The 15,361-nt window shown below is 40.5% G+C and overlaps 1 protein-coding gene across 5 annotated transcripts in view; it reads left to right on the top strand.

The window, feature by feature from the left end:
- The window catches only part of RGSL1 (regulator of G protein signaling like 1), a 113,768-nt gene that overhangs the window by 27,393 nt on the left and 71,014 nt on the right, over positions 1–15,361 (top strand). For all 5 annotated transcript variants that reach the window (XR_007458746.1, XR_007458745.1, XM_049634127.1 and 2 more), the window contains exons 8-10: positions 643–705; positions 1,100–1,322; positions 5,061–5,168. Coding sequence is in view for 3 of the 5 variants with exons in the window: in XM_049634127.1 (XP_049490084.1) it covers positions 643–705; positions 1,100–1,322; positions 5,061–5,168 (394 nt within the window). In the remaining 2 variants the exon portion in view is untranslated. The remainder of the gene's footprint in view (positions 1–642; positions 706–1,099; positions 1,323–5,060; positions 5,169–15,361) is intronic.

Here is a 15,361-nt window from a genome sequence, read left to right as displayed (position 1 = left end):
ATAGAGTCTTAATGGAATTTAAACCCTCTCCTTCCTCCTTTCTCCCTTTTTTGTTCAGTCCCTGTAGCTGTTTCCACTTTTCCACTTTCTCTTCAGCTGCTTTTGGCGTGGGGTGGGGGGTGCTTTTCCTGTACTCCCTTCCCCCATCTTCATCCTCTCTCCACAAGCAAAAACAGCTCCCTGCCCTCTGTGGCTTCTCTCTTTCCCAGTTCACCTCTCCAAGCCACGTACCTGCTGAGTTCTGGGGTTCAGGTTTGTGCAGATTATTGTGTTAATCCTCAAGTATGTTTTCTAGGTGTATAGGATGGTTTAGTGTTGATCTGGCTGTATTTCATGGATAAGAGATGCAAAAAAAAAGCATCCAAGCTGTTCCACCATCTTGCCCCTCCAAATTATATCTTTTCTTAAGTAAATATCAAGTACCATTTTTTGAGATTCAGAGAAAGACTGCACAAGCTGCCATATTCAGAGAGATAAAGGTTGCCTCCTGGTTGGTCATGGCTAATGTTCACTGTTAGATTATATCTCCATATTAGAGAATCCAGAATCTGTAGCCTGCTCTTCTCCCACATGAACACTCACATGAGAGATGCAGCAAGCTGTGCATCACCTCATCATGTTGTTGTCCTGTTTGGATTTCAGATGCTCAGTCCCTGGTATGATGAATTCCTGGATGAAGAGGACTACTGGTTTCTCATTTTTACAGTAGGAGGGACTTTGAGTTGGGGAGGAATCAAGAGGTTCTAGGAAGAAAAAAGAACCACTTCTCTCTTAAAAGCCTTACTTGTCGAAGTAAAGGAAACTTTTATTTCTCCCAGAGGCAGCTGGGAGTTGACATGGTCTCCCAAGGAAAAAGACTCAAGTGCAATAGCTGACTTTGAACAAGTCACATTCGTATAGAATTTCTCCCTTGTATAAATGGGTTTCATTAGAAGAGGGTAGGGGCTGCCGTGTAAAGGAGCAATGGTTCTTAACAAAATGAAAGCAATCAGCATAAGTTTACCTGACAAGGAGGCACAGGAGGACTGGGCTATTACAAATCTTGCTTCTGGTCTAGTTCCTATAGCAAATGCTATCTGCCCCCATTCCCTTCTCTTAGACTCAGACCAAGTTCATCAGAGACAAATGGCATAAAAAAGGATCTATAAGCAAAGAAGAGAACATTCTTCTTTATAAGAGGTGTGAGGAATCCCTGGAGCTAAGCCAGGGTCTGGCTAACATGGAGAAAATGGATTCTCTGCAGTGGCAAAAGATAGCTACTGAGGACCTGAGACAAGGCGGGTCTCTCCAGGTAGAACTAAAGTCTCCGGTGCTTCAAGCAGGTAAGGGCAGTCATCATAATTTTTTTTTTGCCCTAACATATAGACAACTTCAAAATATTAATATTTAACATTTAGTGATTATTCCCTGTACATCAGTACTGTGCAATGCAAAGATTACCCCATTTGATATTCAAATAACCTGTGAGGTAAATACTGAGTAACTGAGGCACAGAGAAGATAAGTGACTTTCCCAAGGTCACACAGTAAGTGGCAGAGCCAGGATCTTACTGACTGACTGGCCTCTACTAACCCTGAAGGGACCCAGAGCACTCAAGTTTGGCGAGTCAGCAAAGCATCACCTCAGTTATAAAATACCTCATTTTTTTTACGTCTGATAAGCATGTTCCACCTTACCACACCTCCTTCAGAGTCATGTCCAAGAAATTCTGTGAATATATTTTTAATAGCTACTCCCCTCTCCTAACATAACACAGCAGCCCACTCAGGCAGTGAAGAGAAGTGGTTAGGAGCACAAGTCTCCACTGTCTCAGAGGTCTGGGTTATATCCTAACTCTGCTAGTGACTGTAAACTTTAGCAATATATTTAACCTCTCTTTAATCCCGTTTTCTTGTCTTTAAAATGGGACTAATAGTAATAGGTTTGTTGTGAAGATGACCCAATGTCATCTATGAAAGCTACTACCACAATGGTTGGCAATAGTAAAAGTCCAATAATGTTAGCCATTAATATCAAAGTTGAACAAACTGCTTTAATTATCTATGCTGAGGCCATCAGGATTCTGCAGTATTTCTCAAACTTCGATCCGCAATAAATACATTTGACTTCAGGGAACATATACTTGCATATATGTGCGTGCATATATGTGGAAAATACTTTCTCAAAGCAATACTTACCCTTATTATATAAGATGATATACTCTAATATACTATCTTAGAATATTTTGTTCTATTTAGTTTTGTAAAACCTGGTGATGACAATTTTTTGACATGGTGTTGATTCATGACCTACACTTTTTTTAGAGAGAGAGAGTAGGGGAGGGGGAAGAGAGGAAGAGAGAGAGAAAGAGAGAGAAACTTCAGCAGTCTCCATGCTTAGCAAGGAGCCTGACGCAGGGCTAAATCCCAAGATCCTGGGATAATGACCTGAGACCTAAGCTGAAATCAAGAGTCAGACGCTGAACCCACTGAGCCTCCCTCAGTGGCACCACATGACCTACACTTTTCAAAACACAGCAGGGTGGCTGGTGATGTGGGCAGCAAAGAATTGCACAAAGAGTAGAACAATAAGCAGGACAGAGTTTACTTACTCTCCAAGGGAGAGGGGCCACACATCAGGACAGATGTCAGCACTGAGCTTCTGTTGGGCTGGGCCTTTTAAAGGTTTTGAAGGATGTGAGAGGGTTTCAGCTGCACCCATGGTGGGCTTGTGGGAAAGGGGTCAACTCTTAGGGAGAGCAGGAGGTGGCAGGCTTTTTGAGGGGCTTCGTCTGGGACTTGTGTGGGATGTGGGTTGTGGTCTGGCTAGAGAAGAATATTTTGTAGGTGGGGTCTACTTCCTGAGAATGGAGGGCACCATGACCTAGAAAAACAAACAGAGCCAAGTACAAACACCTGTGAGTTTTGCCTGGCTTTGGGGGTGGGTGTGGGGGACTTTGAATAGATTCTTTTCAGTAATAGTAAGCAAAAACTTTGGAAATTCAATTCCATAATTCCCTTGCTCTGTGAGCCTGGACAAGTTACTTATCTCTTTGAGACTCATTTCGCCAACTAAGGAGTGGAGATAATGGCCCCTATTTGGTAGGATTGTTGAGGGGATTGAAGGCAATGCTTTTACACAGCAAGCAAGCATTCAATAAGTAGTAATTGTTAGATTACACTAAAAAATGTAATATTCAACTCTTATAAAACTTTGATGTGCACTCCATATACAAAATTCTTGCCTCTCAGAGCCATGTTTGGGCATGAATTATTTAAATCTAGCATGAACAAGCCCTCTGTTTCATATCATAGTTTTACCTTCTTTCTAAATCCTGAACATTCCAGAATGTATCTCAGAAATCAAGAAAAAAGTGGAAGAAAGGATGGCTGATAAATATCACCATACACATACTGAGAAATAGGCATTCCTTTGGTGGTCTTGGAGTGCCAGGGATGGCTAAGAAGAGTGAGAAGTACTCTCCATGGTGATTCCTCTTCCCTCTCCCCCAGAACACATCATGACTTCTTCCACCACTGCTTTTTTGAAATGCAAGTCTCTTTTTTGAAATGCAAGACCCTGATGAAGGGCCTCCTGTACATTTGCCAAACCCAGAGCCCTGACTCCCAGGTGGGCTAATGACTCCACTCAGGCTGCACCATAAACTCACAGAGCACCAGAACTAGAATACTTTCAGCTTTCATATGGAGAAAATGAGTCTCTGAGAAGTGGGAAGACTTGTCCAAGGTTGGTCAGCAAGGGAGGGATTGGCCCACAACTAGAAACCTGAATCTATTGCAGGAATGATATACTGTGCTTACAACTTACAGCCATAGTCCCCTGGCTGATAGATGATAATGATGACAGTGACAACACTGACATAAGGACAACCAACATTTGTGAGTCCACACCCCAGTATTCCTTCTAGATTCCACCTTTATAACCTTCGGAAAACACTGGACTGCCTTAAGAGAGTTCCTGGAGAACTATGTGAGATTAGACTTACTTTAAATCTCAAAACTCACAACATGATTGAGTGTTTTCATGTTGGTAGGAAGCAAGGTGCTGCTAATGTGCATCTATTGCCCAGTACATGATTAAAACTTCCTTGATGTCTCAGTCTTCCTGTCTCATCTGATTTTGGATACAAAAGAGGTATTTCCTCTCAATTCACTATGCGTGACTAGAAATGGTGTATGCCTATTTATAGAAAAAATAATTTACTTTCAAGGGACAATGATTTGCAACTGTTAATGATATTCAGACACGTGAGCTGTTAATTCTTAAAGTAATTCCCAAAGGCAGAGCCAAGAAAGAGAAAGGATATACCATCCCTAAGTGTGCCAAATTCTTTGAAGCAATGGTAGAATGTTTGAAATACATTTGCAATTCTTTCTCACAACACATGGCTGCTTTGAAGGGATCAATACTCATTTGGATGAATTACGTCTTGTATATCTGTTAACAATTAGTACTTACTTCAAAGTCATATCTCAGTTACCCTAATATCCCTCAGGCAGGAAATCTCCATGGGTCAGGTGTCCCCAAGAAGGGAAGAATCCTTTCAGTCTAGAGAGGAGAGAAGATGATATTTCCTTACTTCTAATTTGGCCTGGGGAACTTGTATTCCTTGTGTAAACATTTCATTAAAACACTATTGTAAAAAAAAAAAAAAAAAGAGGTTAGAGAGGGAGAGAGCCAAAGCATAAGAGACTTTTAAAAACTGAGAACAAACTGAGGGTTGATGGAGGGTTGGGAGGAAGGGAGGGTGGGTGATGAGTACTGAGGAGGGCACCTTTTGGGATGAGTACTGGGTGTTGTATGGAAACCAATTTGACAATAAATTTCACATTTAAAAAAATTTTTCTATCAGCTCTATACCAGAAGGGGCACAGATAGTAAAATAAATTAGACCAATCATCATTTCCTGTGTTCCTCAATTAAACTGTTAACATAAAAAAAGAAAATACTATTGTCCTACTTAACTAGCATTTTAAAGGTAATACCTTCAATAAAAAGTGTATAAATCTTTGAGCTAGAGTGGGCAATCAGACTCTATACCTTTCTTTCCTACTTAACAGACCTAGAGAAAATGTCCTTTGGGGAACTCTGCTATAAGTATCCAAAGGTGGCCATACAGAAGATCAGTGATGACTATAAAATATATTGTGAAAAAGCACCTAAAGAAGGTAAGTGTTTACAACTCAGAAATAGGTTTGAGAGTCTCCAACCTCAAGAAGCATATGCCAAGAGAAGAGCCATGCTTCTTCTGAAATGAGGGATGGTCAGGAGAGAATGACCATGTCTTTTTCTCTCCTACACAGCCACCAAAGGGCATCATGAAACTGGCATGCAGTTATAAATGAATGGGGGTGGTGATGAAAACTGTTAATTCCTACCTTCTTACCTGGTTATCACCCTGGTGTTTTACATAATGCACATGTGTCCTCTAACAAATTTCTTGGAGTTGGAGATGCGTGGAAGGAGGTTTGTTGGTGTATGTTCTTAGTCATAACACCTTTAAAGAAATGAAGAAAGCAAAATTGGTGAAGGTAGATGCTGAAGTGCAGGGCAGTTACAGTAGGCCTCAGCAGATCCCATAGATGAAGCTCTAAAGCTAAGATGGCCCTTTGGAGTAGTCCCTCACTGAAATAGGGATTTTTTATTTGTTTGTTTGTTTTTCCTTTCTAATTGACTCAAAAGAGATTTGGCTGCCTGTGGGGAGGCTATAACCTCAGTCAGCACCCTTTGGCTGAGACAATAACCAGAGGGGCCCTCAACTATCAGCTCTCTGCAGCCAACACCTCAGACAGCTGGGGAAGTGAGTGCTTTGGTCCTAAAAGGGGGATCTGAGCTATGCGTCACACCACCCTCTACTGTCCACTTGCTTTGTATAGAAATTTCACCCCATCTTGGAACAGATATTCCAGGATTCTAGTTGGTTCCTTTTCCCAGGGAGCTTATACTAGAAGGGCTGACTCACACTACTACAGCTTGTCTGGAGACAACAACAAGTACTCCTCTTTTCCTCCCCTGCCACCCAAACTAGAGTCCCTTTATTCTCAGCTAGCGTCTCTGCTGATCTTGGGGAGCTTACCAAGAAGGATGACCTCCATGTCATCCTTGTCATCTCTGAGGGACCTGAACCCCTGGTCATCATGACCTCTCAGGCTGTGGTTGCTGCACTTGACAATTAATCACCAAAATTGGGCAGCAGAATACCAAGACTGCCTAATGAATTCTCTGCCCCTGCTCTGTTACTGATGACCCTGATGATAGTCAATTACCCTGTCAGTACAGTAACTTCTTTGCTTGCCTGCTAGCTTCTTGGCCTAAGGAGCTTAAAGTGATTAAGTGCCTTCTGGGTCCCTAGTAGAAGCATTCCCGCTCTGGGAACCTGGATCTCTAGACTGGCAGTGTCCAGTACAGGAGCTACTAGCATCATGTGGCCATTGAACACTTGAAATGTGTCTGATACGAATAGGTACATAAAGTACATAAAATTAAAATTAATTTCATCCTTTTTCTTTTATTCTTTTTAATGTGACTCCTAGGAAATTTAAAATTATATGTGTGATTCACGTTGTATTTCTATTGGACAGCTCTGGTCTAGACCCCAGAACCTAAAGTTATAAGGATTAGAAATTTCCCTAGTTAAATCACTTATACTGATGGTAAATGGATTACTACTACCTTTATCCTTTTCCTCCACACACGTATATTCTACTTACTGGAGACACAACAACTTATAATGGTCTTCAGTTTATCCTAGAAGTTGATGTCCCATTTCCTAAGATCATATCCAAGCTGGTTTCACAGCTACACCTTCAAAAAACAGTTCTGTTGCTCTACCAGGCCAGCAGCTCTCATAGTTGGTAGAACTAGTGGATCCTATCATCAAATGTCTGTTGTCAACCCCCTGGGATGTAAGTGTATCCCTTGGTCAGAGGCAATGTTATGTGGGATCTCATTCAGGGATCTTGTAAGCCCCCTGATAGCAATGCTGACTGAGACCTTGTAAGTAGGAATTCTTGTCAGTTCGAGTCAAGATGAATTGATGCCCTTGCCAGAATAGAAGTGATCCAGTGTTATCAACTTGCCACCAAGTGGGTGGTTAGTTTTCTATAAGGGTTGTTGAAATACTTGGGCTTAACATTTGTGTCTGTTGCTGACAAGTTGAACATTTGGCAGCAATGGTAACTAAATCAGCTTTGGTGAGTGTGGGGCCTATGCCACTGATTCCATACACAACCTCTATCCCTGACATCTAGCTACTCTGTTCATGAGTTCATTGTGCCAGCACTAAGGTGGATTATGGCAGAAATTTGCTGACATCACTGTGCAAGTCATTCTGTCTACTTGGTTGTTTAGTGCCTCTTTCACAGTGGTTGTTTATTAGTGGGCTTTAGGACACAATACAGGGGTGCCTGGGTGGCTCAGTTGGTTGAGTGTCTGACTCCTGACATCGGCTCAGGTCATGATCTCATCATTCATAAGTTCAAGCCCCACATTGTGCTCTGCGCTGACAGCATGAAGCCTGCTTGGCATTCTCTCTCTCCCTCTCTGCCCCTCCTCCACTTGCACTCACACACACTCTGTCTCTCAAAATAAATAAATAAACTTTTAAAAAGACACAACACAAGGGCGCCTGGGTGGCTCAGTCGGTTAAGTGGCCGACTTCGGCTCAGGTCATGATCTCTCGGTCCGTGAGTTCAAGCCCCTCGTTGGGCTCTGTGCTGACAGCTCAGAGCCTGGAGCCTGTTTCAGATTCTGTGTCTCCCTCTCTCTGACCCTCCCCCATTCATGCTCAGTCTCTCTCTGTCTCAAAAATAAATAAACATTAAAATTTTTTTAAAAATAAAAAAAATAAATAAAAAAATAAAAAGACACAACACAAAGATTTTCATTCTTTATGCTTACTCTCATAGATCCATCCACATGTGTCTTCCTCAGACTTCCTTGCTCGCAGTACTCTTTTTTTAAAAGAGAAATTTAATTTTTAAATGATTATTTTTTTAAGTTTATTTGTTGTGATATACAGAGAGAGAGAGAGACAGACAGAGAGAGAGAGAGAGAGAGAGAGGAGGAGGGGCAGAGAGGGAGAGAGAGAATCCCAAGCAGGCAGGCTCCATGCTGTCAGCACAGAGCCAATGCGGGGCTCGAACTTACGAACTGCAAGATCATGACCTGAGCTGAGACTGAGTTGGATGCTTAACCAGCTGAGCCACCCAGGTGCCCCTTTCCCAGTATGCTTTTTAAAAAAAGACTTTATTTGTTTAGAGTAGTTTTAGGTTCACAGAAAAATTAAGAAGGATGTACAGAGATTCTCATATGCCCTCTTCCCCAACACTTGCACTCTCACATCATCAACATGCCCCATCAGAGTGCTACATTTGTTAAAATTGATAAACTTACATTAACAAATTATAATCACCCAAATCCATAGTTTACCTTAGGGTTTACTCTTGGTGTTGTACATTCTACGAGTTTGAAAAATGTATAATGACATGTATTCATCGTTATCGTATCCTACAGAGTATTTTCACTGCCCTAAAAAACCTCTGTGCGCTAAAAGTCCTAATAAGCTCCACATATTCATACCTCTCCATACTGCCAACCCCTGGCAACCATTCATATTTTTACTGACTCCATAGTTTTGCCTTTTCCAGAATATCATATAAATTGAAATCATATAATATTGTCTTCTTTCACATGATAATATACATGGTATATATACATGGTATATATACATATACATGGCAAATATACATTTAAGCTTCCTCCATGTCTAATTTTTCCTTGATAGCCCATCTCTTATTAGAACTAAGTAATATTTCATTGGTTAAATGTACCAGAGTTTATTTATCCGTCCATCTACTGAAGGATATCTTGGTTGCTTTCAAGGTTTGGCAATTATGAATAAAGCTGCTATAAGCATCCATATACAGGTTTCTGTGTGGTCATAAGTTTTTAATTCTTTTGGGTTAATGCCGAGAAGCACAATTGCTGGATCTCACAATAATAGTATGTTCAGTTTTATTTAGAATTGCCAAACTGTCTTCCAAAGTGGTTGTACAATTTTGCATTCCCACCAGTAATGAAAGAGAATTTATGTTGCTTCACATCCCCAATCATCATTTGGAGTTGTCAATTTTGCAAATTTGGGCCACTTTAATAGGTGTTTAGGGGTATTTCATTGTTGCTTAATTTGCTTTTTCCTGATGATATACAATGTGAAGCATCTTTTCAAATGCTATTTTCTATGTATATACTCCTTTGCTGAGGTGTCTGTTAAGGTTTTTGGCTCATTTGTTAATAAGTTTGTTTGTTTCTTTATTGTTGAATTTTAAGAGTTTTTTAATATTTTGAACAACAGTTCTTTATGAGATATGTTACTTTGTAAGTGTTCTCTTGCTTTCTCTAGTATTCTAATTGTTGTTCATAGACCAGAAGTATTTAATTTGGATGAAGTACATCTTATCAATTCTTTCTTTCAAGGATTATGTCTTTGCTATTGTATCTAAAGAGTCATTGCCAAATCCAAAATTGTCTAGATTTTTCCTATGTTATCTTCTAGGAGTCTAAAATTTTTGCATTTTACATTTAGGTCTATGATTCATTTTGAGTTCATTTTTGTGAAGGGTATAAGGTGTCTGTCTGCACTGATTTTTTTTTTTTTTTTGCATGCTGATGTTCAGCAGTTTCTGTGCTATTTGTTGAAAAGACTATCTTTGCTGCATTCTATTGCCTTTGCTCTTTTGTCAAAGATCAGTTGGTTTTATTCATGTGGGTCTATTTCTGGGCTCTCTGTTCTCTTCCATTGATCTATTTTCACCAATACCCCATTGTCTTGGTTACTGTTGCTTTACAATAAGTTTTTTTATAGTAAATCCTGAAGTCAGTCAATGTTAGTCTTCTGTTTTTCTCATTCAATATTATATTGGCGATTCTGTGTTTTGCCTACCCATAGAAACTTAGGGTCAGTTTTCTAACACAGGTGTAACTCATTTTATTGTGCTTCATTTCATTATGTTTGCAGATATTGCATTTTTATATACTGAATGTTATGGCAACCCTATTTTGAACAAGTCTATTGGCACCATTTTTCCAACAGTTTTTGCTCACTTTGTGTATGTCACATTTTGGTAATTCTTAAAATATTTAAACATTTTTAGTATTATTTTATTTGTTATGGTGATCTATGATCAATGATCTTTGATGTTACTGTTGTTAAGTGTTTTGGGGTACCACAAACCTCACTCATATAAAATGGCAAACTTAACTGATGAGTGTTGTGTGTGTTCTGACTACTCCTAATGACTGACCATTCCCTCATCTTTCTCCCTCTTCTTGGGGCCCCTTATTCCCTGAGACACAACAATATTGAAATTAGGCCAATTAATAACCCTACAATGGTCTTTAAGCATTCAGGTGAGAGGAATAGTTGCACATCTCTCACTGTAAACCAAAGCCAGTGATGATTGGAGTGCCTGGGTGGTTCAGTTGGTTAAGCATCTGACTCTTGATTTCAGCTTAGGTCATGATCCCAGGGTCAAGGGATTGAACCCCAGGTTAGGCTCCGTGCTGACAGTGCAGAGCCGGCTTGAAACTTCTCTCTCCCTCTGCCCCTTCTCTGTTCATGCTCACTCTCTCTCTCTATCTCTCTGTATCAAAATAAATAAATAAACTTTTTTAAAAAGCTGAGAGGACTCAGAGGGGAAGATGGTGGTGTAGTAGGACCCTGGGCTCACCTCATACAACTGATCACTTAGATTCCACCCACATCTGCCTGAATAACCCAGAAAACCACCAGAAGACTAGCAGAACAGACTCTCTGGAGCCAAGCGTAGACAAGAGGCCCATGGAAGAGAGTAGAAAGGGCGGAGAGGCAGTGTGCACTACTCTGCCTACACAATGCTCCAGCCAAGAGGACTGGCAGGAGGGAGCCAGGGTGGTGGAGGGGCAGCCCGCCCAGCAAGGCAGAGCCCCCGAAGTCTGGCTTGAAAAAGTGGAGGGGCAGGACTCCATGAGTTCTGACGGCCAGGGGGACTTAACATCTGGAATGTTAAAGGTCAACAGCTTTGCTTTCCGAGACTCGGGAGGGCAAGAGGACACCAGGAGGGAGAGTTGTTGAGTTCCGGAAGGACAGAGCTCGGTGGGGGAAGAGAGGTGAGGGCAAGCGCCATCTCCCTCTCCCATCCCCCAGCCGTAATCCCAAAGGAAACCAGTTCCTGTCACCAAACTTGCTTGCACCACACAAACGCCCAACACGGTGCTTCTGTGGATCCATCCCTCTGACGAGTCTGTCTCCCTCCCGGTGCTGCAGGGCCCCTCCCACAAGAGACCACTGATGGCAAAGCGAGCTAAGCCTGCCCGTCCTGCCCCTGTGCACCTTGCGGATCCACCCTGGCTAATATGCCAGATCCCATCAAAGCAGCACCACAAGCCTGGCAGTGTGCAAGTAGCCCAGACAGGGGCCACACCACTCCACAATGAGTCCTGCCCCTGGGAGGGGGGAAGATAAGGTACACACCAGTCTGACTGTGGCCCCAGCGGTGGGCTGGGGGGCAGACATCGGGTTTAACTTTTGTCCTACCCACCAACACAAGTTACTCCAGACAGCACAGGGGAAGTGTCCTGCAGTTTGGAGCCACCCCAGGGATTACCCAAAATGACAAAATGGAAGAATTCTCAAAAGAAACTCCAGGAAGTAGCGACAGCTAACGAAATGATCAAAACCGATTTAAGCAATATAATGGAACAAGAATTTAGAATAATAGTCCTAAAATTAATTGCCGGGCTTGAAAAATGAATAGAGGACAGCAGAGATCAAGGGGCTAAGAAATAGCCATGAGGTAAAAAATGCTATAAATGAGATGCAAAATAAAATGGAGGCAGCCATAGCACGGATTGAAGAGGCAGAGGAGAAAATAGGTGGATAAGAAGATAAAATTATGGAAAAAGAGGAAGCTGAGAAAAAGAGAGATAAAACAGTGCAGGAGTATAAGGGGAGAATTAGAGAACTAAGTGATGCAATCAAATGGAACAATATCCATATCATAGGAATTCCAGAAGAAGAAGAAGAGAGAGAAAGGGGCTGAAGGTGTACTCGAACAAATCACAGCTGAGAACTTCCCTGATCTGGGGAAGGAAAAAGGCATCAAAATCCAAGAGGCACAGAGAACTCCCTGCAGAAGTAACTTGAATCAATCTTCTGCATGACATATCATAGTGAAACTGGCAAAATACAAGAATAAAGAGAAAATTCTGAAAGCAGCTAGGGATAAAACAGGCTGTAACTTACAAAGACCCACAAAACTAGTGGCAGATCTAGTTACTGAAACTTGGCAGGCCAGAAAAGAATGGCAGGAAATCTTCAATGTGTTGAACAGAAAAAATATGCAGCTGAGAATCATTTATCCAGCAAGTCTGTCATTCAGAATAGAAGGAGAGATAAAGGTTTTCCCAAACAAACAAAAACTGAAGGAATTCATCACCAGTAAACCAGCCCTACAAGAGATCCTAAGGGGGATTCTGTGAGTGAAATGTTGCAAGGACTACAAAGTACCAGAGACATCACTACAAGCATAAAACCTACAGACATTACAATGACTCTAAACCCATATCTTTCAATAATAACACTGAATGTAAATGGGCTAAATGCTCCAGCCAAAAGACATAGGGTATCAGAATGGATAAAAAAAAACCCAAGACCCATCTATTTGCTGTCTACAAGAGACTCATTTTAGACCTGAGGACACCTTCAGATTGAAAGTGAGGGGATGGAGAACTATTTATCATGCTACTGGAAGTCAAAAGAAAGCTGGAGTAGCCACACTTATATCAGACAAACTAGATTTTAAATTAAAGGCTGTAACAAGAGATGAAGAAGGGCATTATATAATAATTACAGGGTCTATCCATTAGGAAGAGCTAACAATTATGAATGTCTATGTGCTGAATATGGGAGCCCCCAAATATATAAAAAAATTAATCACAAACATAAGCAACCTTATTGATAAGAATGTGGTAATACTCCACTTACAACAATGGATAGATCATCTAGACACAGGATCAATAAAGAAACAAGGGCCCTGAATGATACATTGGATCAGATGGACTTGACAGATATATTTGGAACTCTGCATCCCAAAGCAACAGAATACACTTTCTTCTCAAGTGCACATGGAACATTCTCCAAGATAGATCACATACTGGGTCACAAAACAGCCCTTCATAAGTATAAAAGAATTGAGATCATATCATGCACATTTGCAGACTGCAATGATATGAAACTTGAAATCAACCACAGGAAAAAGTCTGGAAAACCTCCAAAACCATGGAGGTTAAAGAACACTTTACTAAAGAATGAATGGGTCAACCAGGCAATTAGAGAAGAAATTAAAAAATATATGGAAACAAATGAAAATGAAAATATAAGAATACAAATGCGTTGGGATGCAGCGAAGGCAGTCCTGAGAGGAAAATACATTGCAATCCAGGCCATTCTTAAGAAACAAGAAAAATCCCAGATACAAAATCTAACAGCACACCTAAAGGAAATAGAAGAACAGCAAAGACACCCCAAATCCAGCAGAAGAAGAGAAATCATAAAGATCAGAGAAGAAATAAACAATATAAAATTAAAAAAAAAACAACTGTAGAGCAGATCAATGAAACCAAGAGACGTTTTTTTGAAAAATTAAACAAAATTGATAAACTTCTAGCCAGGCTTCTCAAAAAGAAAAGGGAGATGACCCAACTAGATAAATTCATGAATGAAAATCCCTCAGAAATATAAGCAATTATCAGGGAATACTATGAAAATTTATATGCCAACAAACTGGGCAACCTGGAAGAAATGGACAAATTCCTAAGCACCCACACACTTCCAAAACAGGAACAAATAGAAAACTTGAACAGACCCATAACCAGCGAAGAAATTGAATCAGTTATCAAAATTCTCCCAACAAATAAGAGTCCAGGACCAGATGGCTTCCCTGGGGAATTCTACTAGACATTTAAAGCAGAGATAATACCTATCCTTCTCAAGCTATTCCAAAAAATAGAAAGAGAAGGAAAACTTCCAGACTCATTCTATGAAGCTAGCATTACTTTGATTCCCAAACCAGACAGAGACCCAGCAAAACAAGAGAACTACAGACCAATATCCCTGATGAATACGGATGCAAAAATTCTCCACAAGATACTAGCAAATCGAATTCAACAGCATACAAAAGGAATTATTCACCATGATCAAGTGGGATTCATTCCTGGGCTGCAGACCTGGTTCAACATTCGCAAATCAATCAATGTGATACATGACATTAGTAAAAGAAAAGAAAAGAACCATATGATCCTGTCAATCGATGCAGAAAAGGCATTGACAAAATACAGCATTCTTTCTTAATGTCTCTTTTTAAACCCTCCAGAAAGTCAGGATAGAAGGAACATACTTAAAGATCATAAAAGCCATTTATGAAAATCCCACAGCTAATATCATCCTCAATGGGGAAAAACTGAGAGCTTTCCCCCTGAGATCAGGAACACAACAGGGATGTCCACTCTCACCGCTGTTGTTTAACACAGTATTGGAAGTTCTAGCATCAGCAATCAGACAACAAAAGGAAATCAAAGGCATCAAAATTGGCAAAGATGAAGTTAAGCTTTCACTTTTTGCAGATGACATGATATTATACATGGAAAATCCGATAGACTCCACCAAAAGTCTGCTAGAACTGATACATGAATTCAGCAAAGTCGCAAGATACAAAATCAATGTACAGAAATCAGTTGCATTCTTATACACTAATAATGAAGCAACAGAAAGACAAATAAAGAAACTGATTCCATTCACAATTGCACCAAGAATCATAAAATACCTAGGAATAAACCTAACCAAAGATGTAAAAGATCTGTATGCTGAAAACTATAGAAAGCTTATGAAGGAAATTGAAGAAGATATAAAGAAATGGAAAAACATTCCATTCTCATAGATTGGAAGAATAAATATTGTTAAAATGTCAATACTACCCAAAGCTATCTACACATTCAATGCAATCCCAATCAAAATCGCACCAGTATTCTTCTCAAAGCTAGAACAAGCAATCCTAAAATTTGTATGGAACCACAAAAGACCCCAAATAGCCAAAGTAAGCTACCCAAAGACCAAAGCAGGAGGCATCACAATCCCAGACTTTAGCCTCTACTACAAAGCTGTAATCATCAAGACAGCATAGTATTGGCACAAAAACAGACACATAGACCAACGGAATAGAATAGAAACCCCAGAACTAGACCCACAAAAGTATAGCCAACTAATCTTTGACAAAGCAGGAAAGAACATCCAATGGAAAAAAGACAGTCTCTTTAACAAATGGTG

This window comes from Panthera uncia, chromosome F1 (genome assembly GCF_023721935.1).
Source record: "Panthera uncia isolate 11264 chromosome F1, Puncia_PCG_1.0, whole genome shotgun sequence".
Lineage (NCBI taxonomy): Eukaryota > Metazoa > Chordata > Mammalia > Carnivora > Felidae > Panthera > Panthera uncia.
The sequence above is the reverse complement of the archived record's forward strand: the minus strand, read 5'-3'. Positions and strand labels throughout refer to the sequence as shown.